The sequence below is a fragment of the Epinephelus moara genome, chromosome 21 (assembly GCF_006386435.1).
Source record: "Epinephelus moara isolate mb chromosome 21, YSFRI_EMoa_1.0, whole genome shotgun sequence".
In the NCBI taxonomy this organism is placed as follows: Eukaryota; Metazoa; Chordata; class Actinopteri; order Perciformes; family Serranidae; genus Epinephelus; species Epinephelus moara.
In genome coordinates, this window is record NC_065526.1 from 31,552,006 (window position 1) to 31,568,931 (window position 16,926).

The 16,926-nt window shown below is 41.9% G+C and overlaps 1 protein-coding gene across 3 annotated transcripts in view; it reads right to left on the reverse strand.

Moving 5' to 3' along the window:
• The window catches only part of slc6a9 (solute carrier family 6 member 9), a 91,251-nt gene that overhangs the window by 50,950 nt on the left and 23,375 nt on the right, over window positions 1-16,926 (reverse strand). The window contains exon 1 of one of the 3 annotated variants that reach the window (XM_050075125.1): window positions 4,191-4,408. The exons of the other annotated variants lie outside the window; for them this stretch is intronic. Within the exon in view, the coding sequence (XP_049931082.1) occupies window positions 4,191-4,232 (42 nt within the window). The 5' untranslated portion in view covers window positions 4,233-4,408. Of the gene's footprint in view, window positions 1-4,190; window positions 4,409-16,926 lie in introns of those variants that run through there. 3 annotated transcript variants of the gene reach the window in all.

Here is a 16,926-nt window from a genome sequence, read left to right on the forward strand (position 1 = left end):
CCTGATGGCTTCCTACGCTAGATGTAATGTACTGAACTGTATATTAGCAGCTACCATAACATTATATGACATCCATGGATGTTTCACAGCCAATTCCATTTCAATAGGTTTCTGATAATGTGTATTTTATAATATTCCTGCCAAAGCCCCAGTAGTTCAAACTACCAGGGGTTATTTTAAGAGAACATCACCCTGCTAAACCAGCACTAAAACCGTGACAGCCTGCAGGGCAGAAAGGCTAAATATGTCTACATATGTTCTTATACGAGACATTAAGAGAAAAGGTAGGTGTTGGAGTGCAACAGCGCTCTGGATGAGTGCATCTACAGCGGAAGAATTTGTACTTTCAACACAACAGGCCTCATTAGCTTCTTGGCAAGGCACCCTATGATCCAGAAAATCTGCTTATATACAAAGCAATAATTTGGGTCAGTCTGTTAAAGCCATTCGTTTTCTTCGAGTTATGATTATTACTGACTAAGTTTCAAAAATAAGAAACAGTTTACTATCCAGCCAAATAGTCTCAGTGTATGGGAATTGCACTCAAATGTGTATTAGCATAAATGCAACTTGAAATACTCAAATGATAATAGAATAATGAAATATTGCATAATTTCCTGAAAAAACATGAAGTCAAAGCGATGACTTTGCTATTGTCTGAATATGGAAATGGTATCTGATTTGATCTTTTCTTTCAGTAAAAGAATGTCAAAGACAATCACCAGCACTCACTTAGCAATTACCAGATCCATCTGAACTCCTTATTACTCCAATTATTAGTCAAGCATGCCTTGAATGCACACACGACCTCAGACTATTGTCCCAACACCGTGAGGTCGGTCTACCACTGAGAGAAGGATGTGACCCATGTAATGACAGAGGAAATGAAGGAACAGGGCTTTGATCGGAGCTGGCAATTTTTGATTGAATTTTTTTTTTGCAGTCAGAAAAACAACTTTTGAGACAGGATATTGGGTGGTTTTAGAAATGGGAGAAGTATTTGTGGACAGGGACAGAGATCAGGGAAATGTCTGGGGTGGAGGGGAGGTAGGGCACTGATGGCAGCCAGAGTCTGCGGGATTCTGGAGTAAATGTTGGCGTTGTACATGTCTGCAAACCATGGATATGTTATTTGTACGTTTCTTATGTGGCAAATAAATTAAGACTTTACTTTTCTTAACCTTTCAATTTTTAAATTTATGTTGTGAAAACGCTGTGGTAAATGTGTGGTTATGTGTGGACACAAAAACCACAGAAGATAATGTTTTAGGTCAAAATACCCAATTTTGTCTTCACTGTCACGGTGTGTCGTTAAAAAACACAGCCAGTCTTGTACCGTGGTCTGCTAAATGGCCGTTGTCTCACGCCATCCACCATACCCTCCTCCTCTTGAGAAACTCTACTCATACACATGCAATCAGAGGTGCGTCACTTTAGAAACGTTGATATGATCCTTATGAAGCGTACAAATTTAACATATCTGTAGTTTGCAGAAAATTACAGTGCCAATATTTTCTTTTGATAAGTGAGCTGGGGGTTCCAATATGTGTAAAGTGAAAAAGAAAAGTACACCAAAAATCTTTTGAAAAGACTTTTAAAATGTATTGTCATTACATAGAGTGATATAAATTTACAATTATTATGATTATTATTAGTATTATCATTATTGTTGTGGGCAATTGTCAAATCAGAATTAAAAATCAGCTGATAACATTCTTGTCCTTTGGAAAAAAAGTAAACCTGAAAATTGCCACCTGAGGAAATATTACAAAAAAAACAGCGCTGAAAAGTGGCAAAACTGCACAGCAATTTAAAGGGACAGGGTTTTTTAATATTTGATAAACAAGGCACTGTGCAGCAGCAAGTACAAGCAAGCAACTGTTCCAGTTATATTATAGATCTCTTCAGCTATGTGACAACGGCATTATGGGACTGTTTCAGTAGTGAGCTAGATCACTGAACATTTTTCTCTTTAGAGCAACTCAGTTTTTATTGGATTACACCCTGCTGAAACATGTTCTTCTGTCAAATTTAGCTTAAGTAGAAATGTCCTTTGTCGGACGACTGATTTGTGCAAAACAATTTGTGTTGCAGCAAATAAGATGTCCTCCTGCTAGGCAAACAGAAGTACTTCCATACCAATAACACTACCCCTGGGTGATTGTGAAGACATTACCAATGTTTGTACCTGTGGACAACAAGGGATTTATTAACTATTTTCAAAGAACATACTTCAAACACAAATCACTGTTTTTGTGGTTTTGGTTTGAGCTGTATTCTTGTCTGAATAAAACACATTAAAATGTCTGTGCTTTGGAATAATTTCTAAGTTTTAATAATACAGGTCAAAAAGAATTGACATGGTATAATTAAACATTGAAATCTGGATCAACTGATGGCATACCTGGATCTTAGCACCTCTCAACGCCTATATAAAAACGTTTCCAATATTTGCATGTTAATGAATCCCTCTGTCTCTCGTTATTCTTGTTCTACAAGCCTGAATGTAAAAGTACAAAGAGTTTTTTAAATACAAAAGCATTCAGACTGGCCTGCACAGATAACCTTTTCTGCTACAGTATGTCTCCTGATGTGGGTGGTGGAGTCACATCAGGTTTATCTGCGGAATCTTGTCTCGTTTATGACATTTAAGATAAACAAAACACGTCCACAAACACTACACTACCAAGAAAAATATTAAGAAACAGCGTGAAGCACAACAATTCTCCAGAAAACCTGCAGTCGGTACCTGACAAGAACAACCATAAATTCATAGTCTGTAATTATGGACCCATCTGCACATGCATCCGCTGCCTATAATTATGTAGTGTCCACACAGTCCTGTCAGTCAAAGCTTTTGGAATATGGTGTGCGTGTGTTAACAAATCTAAATGGACCAGAATCAGCGGATTAGCATGTGAGCTGTCAGTTGTGAATCCACACACACACACACACACACACACACACACACACACACACACACACACACACACACCTGTGTATGTGGTGCTGCCACGTGCACACACACACGCTTTGCAGCTCTAAATATCTTCAACCTTCCACCCACAATCCATCCCCGAATTTTGTGTGTGAGCAATTCGAGCAGCTGTAGTGTTGGCGTGTGCGTTGTGTGTGTACCCAAAACTTTTGTGCCTATGCTTGTATGTGTGTGCGCGCATGTGTGTGTGTGTGTGTGTGTGTGTGTGTGTGTGCGTGCTTGCCTACAGAACTATAGCAAGCTGACTCAGCCTCAACAGTAGCAATCGGAAACAGGAGACAAGGACTTGGCTAACAGCATAAGCCGGCAGCAAGGTCGGATGCACACACTCACACACAGACAAAGGCACACACACACTTTTTGTCTTTACCTGCCATAATGGAAATAACTGTATATCTTATCTTAAACAGATCAGAGGATTTAATTGTTTCAAAGTGTTTCAAAGTCAGTCAGCAGTTAAAAAAGAAAGCCGAGCGAAGGATGGATGTGCCAAAGTGTGCGATTAAAGCGGCTTGTTGGGGACGAGGGCTGGAGGGGGAGGTGGGGGGGTGGGGGCATAAATATCGGCCTTTTCTGGACACTTCTGCTTTTCTACTCTGTCACTCTCTTTCACACACACGGCGGACCAGCCCACTTCCTTACCAACCCCATCTCTCACAGCGCTGCCCGGACTTCCCACTGCAATTACTTATAAAAACTTTTCAGGGCCGCCACACGTGGTCGGGTTTTTAAAGAGCTGCGTCCCCCTCCTCACGTGGTGCGGGGGGTATTGAGTCGTCACAGACCCCCTGAATGATCACCGAAAAATAAGGCGGCGTAGACAATAGCTCGTCTTGATGAATTCAATTCTTTCAGGACCCTGTACCGTTGTCCAGGCAGCTCCGGGCAAAACAATCGTTGCTTTGATAGTCCAAGAAACACACACTCACTCGGTTGCTCTTAGAAACTTCCTCTAACTACTTCCGAATTAGGATCTAAAGATAATATACATCTGGCCGGAACTTGGGATACATTCGGTTTTTCTTATTCCTAGAAGTCTCGTTTCAAAACTCTTCTAACAAGATGTCTCCTGCTGCTTAAGCCGGTGTGAGGCACAACTAATAAAGAAGAAACATCAGCACGCTCGCTTCTGATGCCAGTGCAAAAAAAAAGAAAAAAAAACCAGAAAAACAATATGACAGCTTGAACTGACCTGGTCTGCGGTGGAAGCGGCAATGGTGTTCGACTCGGACATGATTTGACGCTGTGACCCAGTGGTGCTTCTCTGCTGGCCACTGTAGGCTCCTTCATTCACACCTTGCCTTTCAGTTCCGCAGCGAAAGAGGGGGGAGAAAACACAGTATACCCTCCCTTTTGCCCTGGCTTGATTAATGCCTGAATTACTTTCACCTCATTTCATCTGATGGAGCTCTGCTTCCTCTCCGCCTCTCTTGCTCATTCGGCATGGTAGCCCACTCTCTCTCCCCTCTCTCTCTCTCTCTCTCTCTCTCCCCCCTCCCTTCCTTCTGTGATTCCAGCTCTGCCTCCCCTCCGTCCCTCCCTCCCTCCTTTGCGCTCTTACTTTTTACTCACCCCTCCCTCTCTTTCTCCTCTCACTCTTTTACTTTCTCTTTCTGCCCCCTTTTTCTGTCGTATTTCACCATTTCAGGAATAAGCGCCCTCCCTCCCTCTTCTCCGCTGTCCGCCTCCCCCCCTTTTCCCAACTCCCACCACCTCCCAAAAAAAGACACAGGAGAGATCCACAGTCTTTTCCCTCTACCTCCACAATGAATGGCTCGTTGTCACTCCAGCACCTAGGCTGAATACAGAGCAAGTAAGCGGGAGAGAGGAGAACCGATGGTGGCGGCAGTGGTGGAGGGGACTGGGGGGTGTTGAACTTCTAGTTAAGCTGGCCGGAGTAAAGTGGGGGAAGGTCTGGAGCACCCATGGGCTATGGCCAAGCTCTCTCTCTCCCTCACTCTTTCTCCCAACAGATTAAAGCGAGGAGACAAAAAAAAGTGAGGAGCCCACAAGTGAGGAGCCTGCACGCCTTCCACCGGACTCCCCTGCCCCCCCCACTCTTTCTCTCTGTCTCTCTTATTTCTTCCGTTTGTTTTCAGAGGCAGCTGCTGCAACTCTGCAGACCACCAACAACTTCCCTTTCAGCGGCACTTGACTCTTCCAAATCCTTGTCCGTCTCTACACCCTGACATTGCCAATGCCCCCCTCTGCCGTGTCACACCGAGAGGCCGGCCGAGCCAAAGCCCTCCTCCTTCGCCTCGTCCGCGACATGTTCACAGAGTTACACCCTTTCAAATTCAAGCGCTTCCCTCCTGAGCCTCTGTTTTGTTGCACACATTGTTGTGCCTGTTTGCCACCATATGGCTAATGGCTACCCACAACAAAAAGAGCGAGGACAAAAGCGAGGAAGTGAGCGTATGAGAGAAAAAGGTAAAAGTGCATCCACAATAGGAGCGTGATTGAGAGATCAACAAAAACATCACTCATGCAGCAGGACGAGACTCAGCGTCAATTCTCTGATGGGATGTGGTGCGAGTAATGTCAAAAGTTGACAAGCTACTGGCGCACAGCCTAATGGGTGTTTGATAGCCACAGACAATGGCCGCTGCCGCTTGAGTGGAGGCCCTCCAGTTATGTTTAACACGAGACGAGCAACGCAGACAGGATGCTATTCATTTGTCTATCAATTCAGAGGATTAGAATCTCACAGGGGATCCAATAAAAGAATCATTACCATATACCCGCCCTATTCAGTGTGCTGAGAGGAAGTAGTGAGGGCAATGAAAACAAGTGCCCCCAACAAATAGTCCAACATGTTGACACATTTATAACAGACACGTCATTGTTTAAGAGGTACTACGGCACTTTCCCCATTACTTCTGTGTTTCTCCTTAACTGCAATTGATAACTCAGAACATTCAAAAAGCACTTTTCTGACCACATTATTTGGGTACAAGATTGTTTACCCACTTTGGATTTAGGTATTTAGATACACAGTGATTTGACCAGGGTGCTTTTATGAAGTAAGCTTGTGCACTGAGGGCAGGGCAGGCCTACTTATCAGCCCTTATTAGCTAACTGCAGATATATCGATAAGCCAAACTAGATTTGAAGTAACTTAGAGAAAGTGTAAGCTTTACATAATGTGACTAGTGAGCACTGACAAGCCTATTTTTCAACTGTCAAACATCTCACTTAGTGTGTATCTTTGGCACAACCCTTTAAAAAACAAATTTAAGGGCTCCGTATCAAGATTGCTTGTTTATGTCATGTGTGCATGTCACGGTCTGATAATGTACATCATATCTGTCTGGTGTTCTGGTGCTTTTAAGGTGAAATCCAAAGCAGAAGATGTACACGGGCTACACAGTGACTCACAACTATAATTCCAGCTTGCTACAGCACTAGGCATGTAGCTATGTAGGCACACTGCTAGTTGTGAGAATCATCACATTTAGGTGGCATATTGTTGGAGAGTGTCCTCTTGCAGGGAGTCTTTTACAGCAGGCTGTTTCTGTGCTGCAGCAGACCTGGCTTTTTGTTTTACTCAACAGCATCACAAAAACTGAAACAGAAATTTTAAAACACTTCTTTTGGTGATAAGAGCCTGGTGTATGCATGCTTATGAGCCTGATGCTTTGAGATATGCTGTCAGGCAGTGTGTTTGTTCGTGTACTTCAGTCCTTTTGTTACCAAATTTGTTTTAAAAAATTAGAGTGAGAACATTACTGCAATGTGAGGTCACTGAAGCTGGCCCTCACTTCTTCAAGATACTGATTCAGGGCTATGACAAATAATTGTTATAGTACAGATGTGTGTGTATTTGAGTACTAAACTATAGTGGACCATTAGTTCCTCCACAAGGATCCAGCCACTTCTTACTAGCTCTGCCTCAGGAGGGTCTGTTGGCGTCAGATTAGGTCAAATCTAATGAAAGGCTTAACAAGTGCACCCACCCACCCTTGTACACACACACTTAACTAAACTTTCATCATGCAGACATCAAGTGTGGGGACAATCAGTGAAAATTCAGTATGAATTTGGTGGGAACAAACAGATCCTAAAATAAATGTTTGTTGTGGCTGCAGCTGGCTGTTTGTAGAGGGGGAAGGACTTGTTTCGTTAACTAATTGCCCTATTATGTTAGGTCATTTAACTCTAATTAGAGAAGCACAGATGCTGCTGCTGATAATAACACCAACTTGTTAAAATTCTCACTTGTTTCTTTATATGTGTGGTTTCTACAACAGCGAAGCGGCCTGTGTGAGAGCATGATGTGCACAATGTGGATGTTCACTGTATTTTAAAAGGCACTAAGCCTGTTGATGTTACTGACACCAAGAGCATGGACTGTTCTCAAACCCCACTCCTGCACCTCCACATCCATCCACTGCATAAAAGCATGTATTAGAAATATGGCGCACATTTTCAGACACTCTCTCCTGGCAGACAATCAGTGATACATCTGGTTATACAAGGCAGCAATCTTCAACGCTGAAAATGAAGCCAATGTGAAAGTGCCAAAAGCAGAAAGGTTTTTAGTGTAGGTAGTGAGGTGGGTAATTACTAGGCTTGGGCGGTACATAATTTCTTGTAACATATCTTCCCGAAATTTCACTGATGTATTTAGTATATGATAGTATGAGTGTGCAGCGTTGAATATTGTGATTTATGAAATAAAGATAAACTGATATTGTGTACTCAGTGGTGTGGTTGTCATTGCTTAACCTTGTATCCGAGTTAAATGGGTTTAACGTTTAGTTGCCTATGAGCCCACTAATCCTGGTGCAAGCACTCTTGACCAAATTTTATTACATAACATTACACCTGCGTGTCAGGCGATATTATGCGTCACGTTTACTAACATGGTCTATTAATATTATTTTAATAATACTAATAATGATAATTAAGACTTTAACAATTAATTGACTGTCAAAATATTTGGCCGATTAATTTCTGTTGATCAACTAATGAGTATAGACCAGCACAAACCAACATCAACAGACAAGAGCAGAAAGAAAAACAATCAGGAGGGCAGGGAGCAGAGCACTGATAAGGTCAGAATGAATCTCTTCTCTCCTCCAGGCTTTCCTGTCAACTACCAAGCACATGCCAACATCTATTACAGGTTAACTTAAGGCCAAACACAGTCATTGATCCTAAACTTCATCTCTAAACATACAACCCAAACAACGTTCAAAGGGAGAGCAAGAAGTAAGAGAAAACATTTAAGGCTGTGGAGGCTTCCTTTTCTACTTCCCTTTTAAGCTCCAGCTCTGACAAACCAATATCCTCACTGATGACCGTAACAAATATGCAGTAATTTGAAGATTAATGTAGCCTGGGTCTCACATTCCCTTACTAGGCTTTTTAACTAGACTTTTAAATCAAGCAGGTAATGAAATGTGCTCGCAGCATGATTTGGAGCACATCGAGCTGTAATTAGGAGGCAGGTTGGAGTTTTAGCCATACAAACAGATGGCGGAGACAGATGAGGTGGCATTACAATTCCAGCAAATGTTACTATGATTGAATGCAAATGTATGCATACTGCCCTGTTAGTGTAATAACACTCAGGGCTGTAACTGCTTTTGGGGACAATTATGTCCTTTTTTATGTCAGTTTTACACTATTGACACTTTTTTTGAATTGTTATAGGTGGACAGAAGTAATACCTTGGCTTCAACAGGGTATCACTGTGTAACTGTATTATCATCACTGACAACCACATGGTAACTAGGCATGGTTGCCAGAGGTTGTTTTTATATTGCTATAGTTGGAGGCAAACACATTATAATGAGAAGGGTTTACTACCGGAGCCAACCATGCTTGATGGTTGAAAATTTTGACGGCGCATAGTGCAATTGCAACAAATGGTTTTGCCTTGCAGTGCACAGGAAGTCCACAGCTGTCCACAAGTGGTCTGATGCTTTGCACAAACCGCAGAACCTGCAATCTGCAACTCTTCATCTAACCGCTTATTGTGCTTGTCTTTGCTTAAATTGTTCCCCCTGCAATATTTAAAATGACCAAAACTGTAGGGAATATGTTGATATATTGTTGTGTACTGTTTTTATGTACCAGTAACACCACAGCACAATTTCCACTAACCCAGTGACTAAAACAATGCTTTTCCTGTAGCTGCTTCACAATAAAAGCATCCCGCTGACTTGCAGGTGGAAAGGTTTTAATGTGAAGCAGCAGGAAATGTTCAGTTTGCAATAGCAGTAACTTAACATAGCTCTGTTACAGCTGTAGGAAAGCGATAAAAAGTAACTCTTCTAATATCTCAATGGTAGAGATGAAGGCAAAACAAAGCAGGTGTATTTTTTCATCTATACAATTATTCATTTCCTGTTGGAACTGGGCCTCAGATGCCCTATGCTCAAATACAGAAATACTGCTCAGGGAACACATTAAAGGTTCCTCTAGAAAGTGCACAGTTTCAAGTCCAGGGTTTAAGTTTCGCAATGTGTACATAGTAGAGCTATTGGGGCCTGAAGAAAAAAATATTTAAGTGTCTTTTGGGCCGTGAAGGACAAAGTTGTTTTGGGAGGAGATAACTCCTCAAACATTGTGAAATTTACAGCAGGCTGGGGTGGGGGACGAGTGACAGAGGAAAGTAAGAAAAAGGTGACAGGAAGATGCACCCATCAGACATCAAGTCTAAGAAGAAAATAATCTCCTTTCGTTTGAATTCTTTTCACTTCATCTCCTCTCTCATGTTTTTACCTCCTCTTTCAAAGCACCCTTATCTGTGCTGACAAATAAATTCAAATATCACTGAATACTCATGAAAGATGTATCTCACCAGTGCCTTTCTTTTCTGAGTGGAGAAAGTTTTGTGATCTAAAAGGCCAATGAAACACAATTAATATTCACTGAGGAGCTACAAAACTGCATAATTGTACACAATGCTGTTTCAGTTGAAACATCGCAGACTTTCTGTTGCTCTGTGTTTATTTCGCATGTGTTTCCTCCCACAGTCTGAAGGTGATGCCCACAGGTATGAGTAGGACTGGGTCCATTTGTGTTAGGCCTGGAAGGACTTTTTTTTCTCCTTTGTCTCCTGTCTAGTACAAACTGGAACTGAGATAAAATTAATTTTGCTGTTCAGAAGAATGCTTTTTAGTTATTTGTGTCCAATGAAAAAATCAAACACCATCGTCAAGCAAATAAGATAGATATTTCAGTTCAGACTACTTTACGATAGTCAAACAAACAACTTTCAGTCCATGTTGAAGTGAGCGCACACACACACAACCACCAACATACACAAAGAGTCAGGTACAAGATGACCTGTTTCCTTGGTATTAACATGCATCTTGAGTGATCTCATCACAAATGGACAGTGCTAAATACAGGTGTAAATGACCACCAAGGCCTACTGTGATGTGATCACTCAACCACGTGACCTGGGATGCATTTGACCACATATCTTTGGAGTGTTAACCCCAATGCGTCCTGATGCATTCCCAACCAGGACTACGTCATCAGTGCAAGCTATGGTACAGTAACTTGCGAATTTTTCAATTATTTGGATGAAGTGCTGTGTGAACGTTAAGTGTTTGCCCTAAGGAAGTAGACCTGCTGGGTTCTGCCAAGGGGCCCTCTGACCTTATAGCATAAGTAACGTAGTCAGTAAAGAAACCTGAACACTGAACTCTGGAGACGCATGATAGAAACAGGTTTGAACAGAGATGTGTCTCAGCTGTCCACTTGTGTTACTACCAGGTATAAACACGTTCAAAAAGAGCAAACTTAAAAGCTGAGGTCAAGCAAACACAATTTCACCCAACAGCATCCTTTTATGGTGGTTACACCTGCATTGAAAATGGAAAACAGTTTGCATGTTCCCTGACTGCAGCATCCTGGTCACTGTTTTTACTGTCCATAAATTAATTCTGTTTTTAACTTTGAGTATGCATACACAGCGAGGTGCATACACAGCGAGGTGCAGACCAGCGGCATCACCCTGAGTCAGGGAAGATATTGGAAAGGACTTGTGTAACATGCACATTTTGACATTGTAGTCTTCAAGTATTTGTTGTCTAAGCTTCAGTGAATAATAATGCAGTCTTGTGTCCACTGCGATTTGTAACTTTCTCTCAGGCCATCCGTATGCCAGATACAAACACAGATACAAACAAAGATACTATAAGGAGCTTGATGTAACTGTGGGCTCTTGGTGATTTGGGCTTGAAGTAACTTTGAAAAAAGAACAAAGTAAAAATGTAAAATATATATGAATCTGCCTGCCCCACAGCATAACTTCTTGTCTTTGAATATCCATGGATCAACTTGCTTTTACACCGAAAGGCTAATCTCAGAGGGAGCCGACAGCAGTGTCTGGGCTTATTACATCGTCCTCGATCTATATATCTGTCCCTTACAGCAATTAGGTTAATATCTCTTCACCTCTCGTTAGCGCAGCATGCCTGTGATGGGACGTCTGACTGTGAAAGGGGCCTTGAACTGAAGGAGGCATCGACAGGCCTGACGTTCTCGTCCCTCCTGAGTGGTTCACGTGAGGAAAAGCTGAGAGTGGAGGGCAGAACAGCCGAGAGAGGACATGATAAGAGAAGTGAAGTGACGACAGGATGAAATAAGTGAAGGGACGGGGCAGTGAGGAGAGAATTTCACAGGGTTGAGGTTCACAATAGGACAAGCACCACAGGAGCCATAGAGCAGAAAAAAAGGGAAGAAACACAAAAAGCTCAGTTTTGCAACAGCAGGTCGGCTTTGTCCAGTGCAACAAAAGGACAAAATGTGTTGAGGCGCTGTTGGAGGGAAAATCAACCTTTCTTGTTCAGTCCAAAACAGCCAGCTCTTTAATTGGGAGTGAGGACAAAAAGTGTGTGTGAAAGGAAAATGGTAGAAAAAACATCAGTTGCAGAGTAAAGAAGAGAGAACAGAACAGAGGGATAACGAAGACACTGAAAACGCAATAAAAGATAAGATTCAAATAAGAGAGCGATGTTTGTCTGGCGGTCCAGCTGACCTGAGCTGAACACGACCTGACCTGGCCACTATGGACACCCAGGGGAGAAAGACAAATGATGGAGAGGAAGGCAAGAGAGTAAAGAAGAGGGAACAGAGAGACATTTCCAACGCTTGGTTTAACCTGAAGTTTCCATGATAATTTCTCTACCCATCCCTCACTGCTTTGGCTGGGAGGGCCGCAGCTGTTCGGTCTGTATAAATAGCGTGAGGCTTCGGCTCGGACCCCCGGGGAGAGCGGGGCTCATTGGAGAGAAGGCATGGGAACAAATCGGGCCGGAAAAAGCACACAACATACACATTTTGACAAACATATGGGACCATTGCTGGGGATGAAAGTGAGGAACATGTGACTGAAGTTGGCCTCACGTGGCAGAAGTCAGTGCCGCGCTTGTAATGTGACAAGAGGGAGAGTAAAAAGCAGAGACAGAAAGAGATGTAAAATATGTCATTCATTCATCCAATAACGCAATTAAATACTGTCCAACATGACAATGCTTAGCGTATATCACTTAAGATCCTTTGTGCAGTGTATGCAACATTAAAACCCCCCAAAAACCTTGTATAGGAGCACTATGAGCTTTTCTGTCTATTTATGCATTTACATGCAGCAGCTTACACATGCCACATACTTTCCTCTGAGTCTATCAATCAAACTGAAAATAGAAAAAAAAAAACTTTCTGCATGCCATTAAAATCTCCCTATAAAACACGGGATAAAGATTAGGGTTTTGTCTATATCACTAACCTATACCACTTTCTAAAATGTCAGTTTTGACCTCGGAAACAGCAGCTTCTTTAAAACTTAATTTGCTCCTGTTTCCAAAGTCAAGAACTTTCAAGCCAACATATTCGAAAAATCCTTTAAGTGCTCAGCAAAAAATACAATTTTGAAAATCTATATATCCTTGACAATTGGCAAGCCTTGGCAAACTGATCCAGAGCAGCAACTTTAAGGACCTAATCTTTATAGAAAAAGAGTATAAATAGAATAGGGTCTGTCGGCAACAGGACAAGATTCTGGTATCTGTTCTGGTTTCCGTTTGTAGTTTGTTTGTAGTCTGAATAGCATTGACCAATCATGTTTGAGTGCCAGGTAAACAATCCATGTAAAGAGGCAGAACACATTGGCCGAAATGCAGTCTCAGTACCCATCTGCTATCGTCTAAGAATGACTTCAATTCATCTGTATTTATATGCAGATATCTGTTTGTAGAGATTAACTGAAGTGACTGGTGCACAGAAGAGAAAATCTTGGGATGCCTATCAGTTTGCTACTCCAGCTCTAGAAATATTGGCAGTTGCCCTCAAAGATTTATCGTCTTCAGACAAATAAGCGATGGGTTCAGAGACTGATATGGACTTCACGTTGAGACACTTGCCTGATATCAGACAGAAATGTCAACTCTTCACTCTCTTTTTCCATCTTTAGTCTGACATTGCGTACACTCAAACAGATTTCCATGGGAGAGAGGAATTTGATTTCCCTAACCAATCACTAGAGACCAACATATCTGCCTTGATCTAACATCTTTTTAAGTCCACACTGATGCATACTCATGCCAACATACTTATTTTGCCAGGGTTGTAAAAGTGGAGTGGGGAGAAGTAAAAACAAACTACAAAGTCAGGTGATATTGAGAAGACATGTTGATTTGGAACAGCCTCTATAGCGGCACATATATTGTCTTTAGTTGCTGTCATTGTTGTTATTCCTTTTCATAGGATCCGGTGCCCCACTTGACAATGCTTGACAACATCAATTAGGTAATCATTAATCCACTGCAGTGCTCGTTGGATTGTTTTTTTTTTTTTTACCAATTACTGCAAAAACTGCTGTTTCATGTCACAACACCAGACGAATCAGTCAGCTCGGTGGAGTGAGTGGATTCAAAGGTCTGGAGGCAAGTCAGACATCAAGTGTAATAAATGGAGGCTTGATTTTTGTTACGCATAAGACAAAAAGTAACCATTTCAAATTGATAAACCACCCAAAATCCCAAAAAAATCTCACACTTGCTCTTGGCGAGCATAATTTTAAAACTGTAATTAATAATATTTTTTTGATCTACAATCATCAAATTTTCACCTAACTCAGCTCTAAGGAATATTTCAGCATATTGTTTTGGTTGAAAGGCCCAGAATTTCAGTTTTTGTCTTTACATAAATAGCTGGGGCACACAACATAGCATTTAGCAGCTAATGAGCCACATAAGGTGAATATTGGACTTACATTCTTTAAGTAAACAGGTATACAACTCCAAATGAATGCTATTGTTACTTTGTGTCTGGTTGATGTATAACTAGGAAGTTGTTTGCTAACTCACTTACTACAACAACTGTGTCAAAGTATTTGGTCAACGTTGTGTTTACAGTAAGTGCCAGAGCCCCCATGTGGCAACATAAAAAAAAAATCATCAATTAATGCAACTTTAAAGTTGCATTTTTATAGCATTAATGCCTATTACTTATAGGATGAAAATCCAACAAACTGCCTCACCTAAAACCCAACAGCATATGAGCAAAACAGAAATAAGGAGTTGATGAACTGTGATGTTTTACTGCTGGACTGTGGAAACAGTTACACAGCAGAGCATTTGGTAAAAATTTAATATGATAAAAATTCATGAGAAAATGTAACTGGGACGTTGCTGAAATCTACTTGTGGGTGACTATGGTGAGGGAGTGCCCCCCCCTCGGCGCTGTAAATGGTCGGCAATCAAGCTGTGAGGATAAGCAGTCCACATCAAAAAGTTTCATATTTCATCACTGAGGCAGTCTGTGTTATTGCTCTTCTTCCTTGATGACAATATTTTCCAAATAACAGCTGTTCTCCAGCAGTGCTGCACCTGGATCTGTAACGAACCAGTCTTGTTTGACCAGAGTCAACTTGGAACTTTTCCATCATGTTTAGAAAGCCAAAAAGCCATCATTTTTCAGATGAACCCAGCAATGTTACAGATTGCATTTCTTAAAGGAGCAAAAGAGGGGGAGAAACAGAGAGAGTAGGAAAAGTGATAAATAACACAGGGGAGGCGTGTATCCAAGCAGGAGAGGGCTGTCCGGCCATGAGAAAAGCAGACCCCCCCTCGTCCCAGGCTTATAGCTGCCATTCAACACTCACATACACACACAGAGTCAGGGAGCAGGTTGGGTTCAAGCGCAACAAATTACCTAAATATGGTTCTGAAAGGGCCTTTGAAATGAGTTCAATTGGAAACCGTTGAAAATGATAATAATACTAAAAGAAACTGGGGGAGATTTAAGAGCCCCGTTGTGTGGACACAATGTCAGAGCCCTGTCCATAATTTCACTGACTTCAGAGGACGAGAGAGGAAGAGTGTGAAGTCCCCTTTTTCCAACTTGCTTGTATTTTTTGTGGGGTCGGAGGGAGGGAGACCCATTAAGCCAGAAAAGAAGGGAGAGGAAGAAAATCAGAAAAACTAAATTTTCAGCCTGAGTGGTTTTTCCGAATGAAATCTAAAGGTCCAAAACACAATGGAGCCCTTTTTTTTCTCTTTGCTATGTGTGTGTGTGTGAGCGTACACGGGGGGTTGGTTGGTGGTGGGTTACCTTTTAAAGAGTGCCCAGCAGTGGACGTGTTTGGCATTTGTGGCCCTTGTCCCTCAATTATACGTTCGCCACAGTGGCTGCCGTTAAGTTGATGTTGGGCGCTGCCTGTGCCCTGTATGGTAGCTTGTAAATTTTTTTTCTTCTCATTCAGCTGGTCAGTCAGGGGGTGAAATCAGAAACAGAAATCATGTCTGACTCTTCTCCCCCCACCTGCCCTCCTGGCTCTTTCTCTCTCTCTCTTGGTTCACATCTGTTTGTTGGCCCCTCACGCCAGAGGCTGTCAACACGGTTGCTGAGCACTGCTGTTAACTAAACTGACTGACTGGCAACTCAATATGTTTCTTACATAAGGATAGAGAGAGGGAGGTAAACTGTCTCGTTTCACCTGTAATACGCGTACTTGTGCTATGTGGAGCACACTTAACTGACAATACACAGCTCCAGAGGTCACAAGCAATGAAATATATTTGGCAGCATTCACAAACCTGCACATGGACCATGACATCAAACAAACCAAGATACCAGGGGAAACTAACTTAAAAAAAAAAAAAAAAAAAAAAGACTCAGCACATCCCTAGTGAGCCCAAAATTGGCCCCTGAGCCACAGTTTGGGCTGCATAGTTTTGTCACAGCTTCAGAGCAAAAGTCACAGCCAAAATTTTGTCACAGCTTAGGAGCAAAAGTCACAGCCTTGAGTTAGTAATTATTATTATATAATTTAAAATAATTGCGGTGTGTGTGTTCAGGTTTTGTACATAGCTTTGTCTGTGTTAATGTGTGGGAAAGTGTAGTGTGTTTATGTGGGTTTGAGTACTTGTGGAGGAATCAAAGACATGTGAATGTGCCTATGTAGCGTTCTAATGTGTGGACGTAATGTAGAAGTGTGTCGTCTGTTATGTTTCTATGTGTGTGACAGTGTGTGCACATAGGTGTGTGTGCATCCTGACTTCGGGGAGGTTGTGGCTGTGGGTTTCACTATTCCTTTCCATTTAGTTTCCACTTCACAGCCTACAGCACACATTAGCCAAACAACCCCTGGGAAATGGCGCGCACACGCACACACACACAAACACACACTGAGTGACACACTCATTCTCTCTCACATCCACCCACCCACACCCACACAAATACATACCCAAACACACAGGGGGGTACACAAAACAGTGGGGTAATCACAACCTCATAAACTACAGTCCCATGTATTTTAAAATGACTGCACTGTCACACCTTTTACAACATATCTTTCATTAGATAACTACCACATACAAAATTTACAATTTCTAGTTAAACTGCAATGTGATAACGTTGTTGTATCTCACCCAGAAGCAACTACTTATTAAGATAAGCCTTATTGA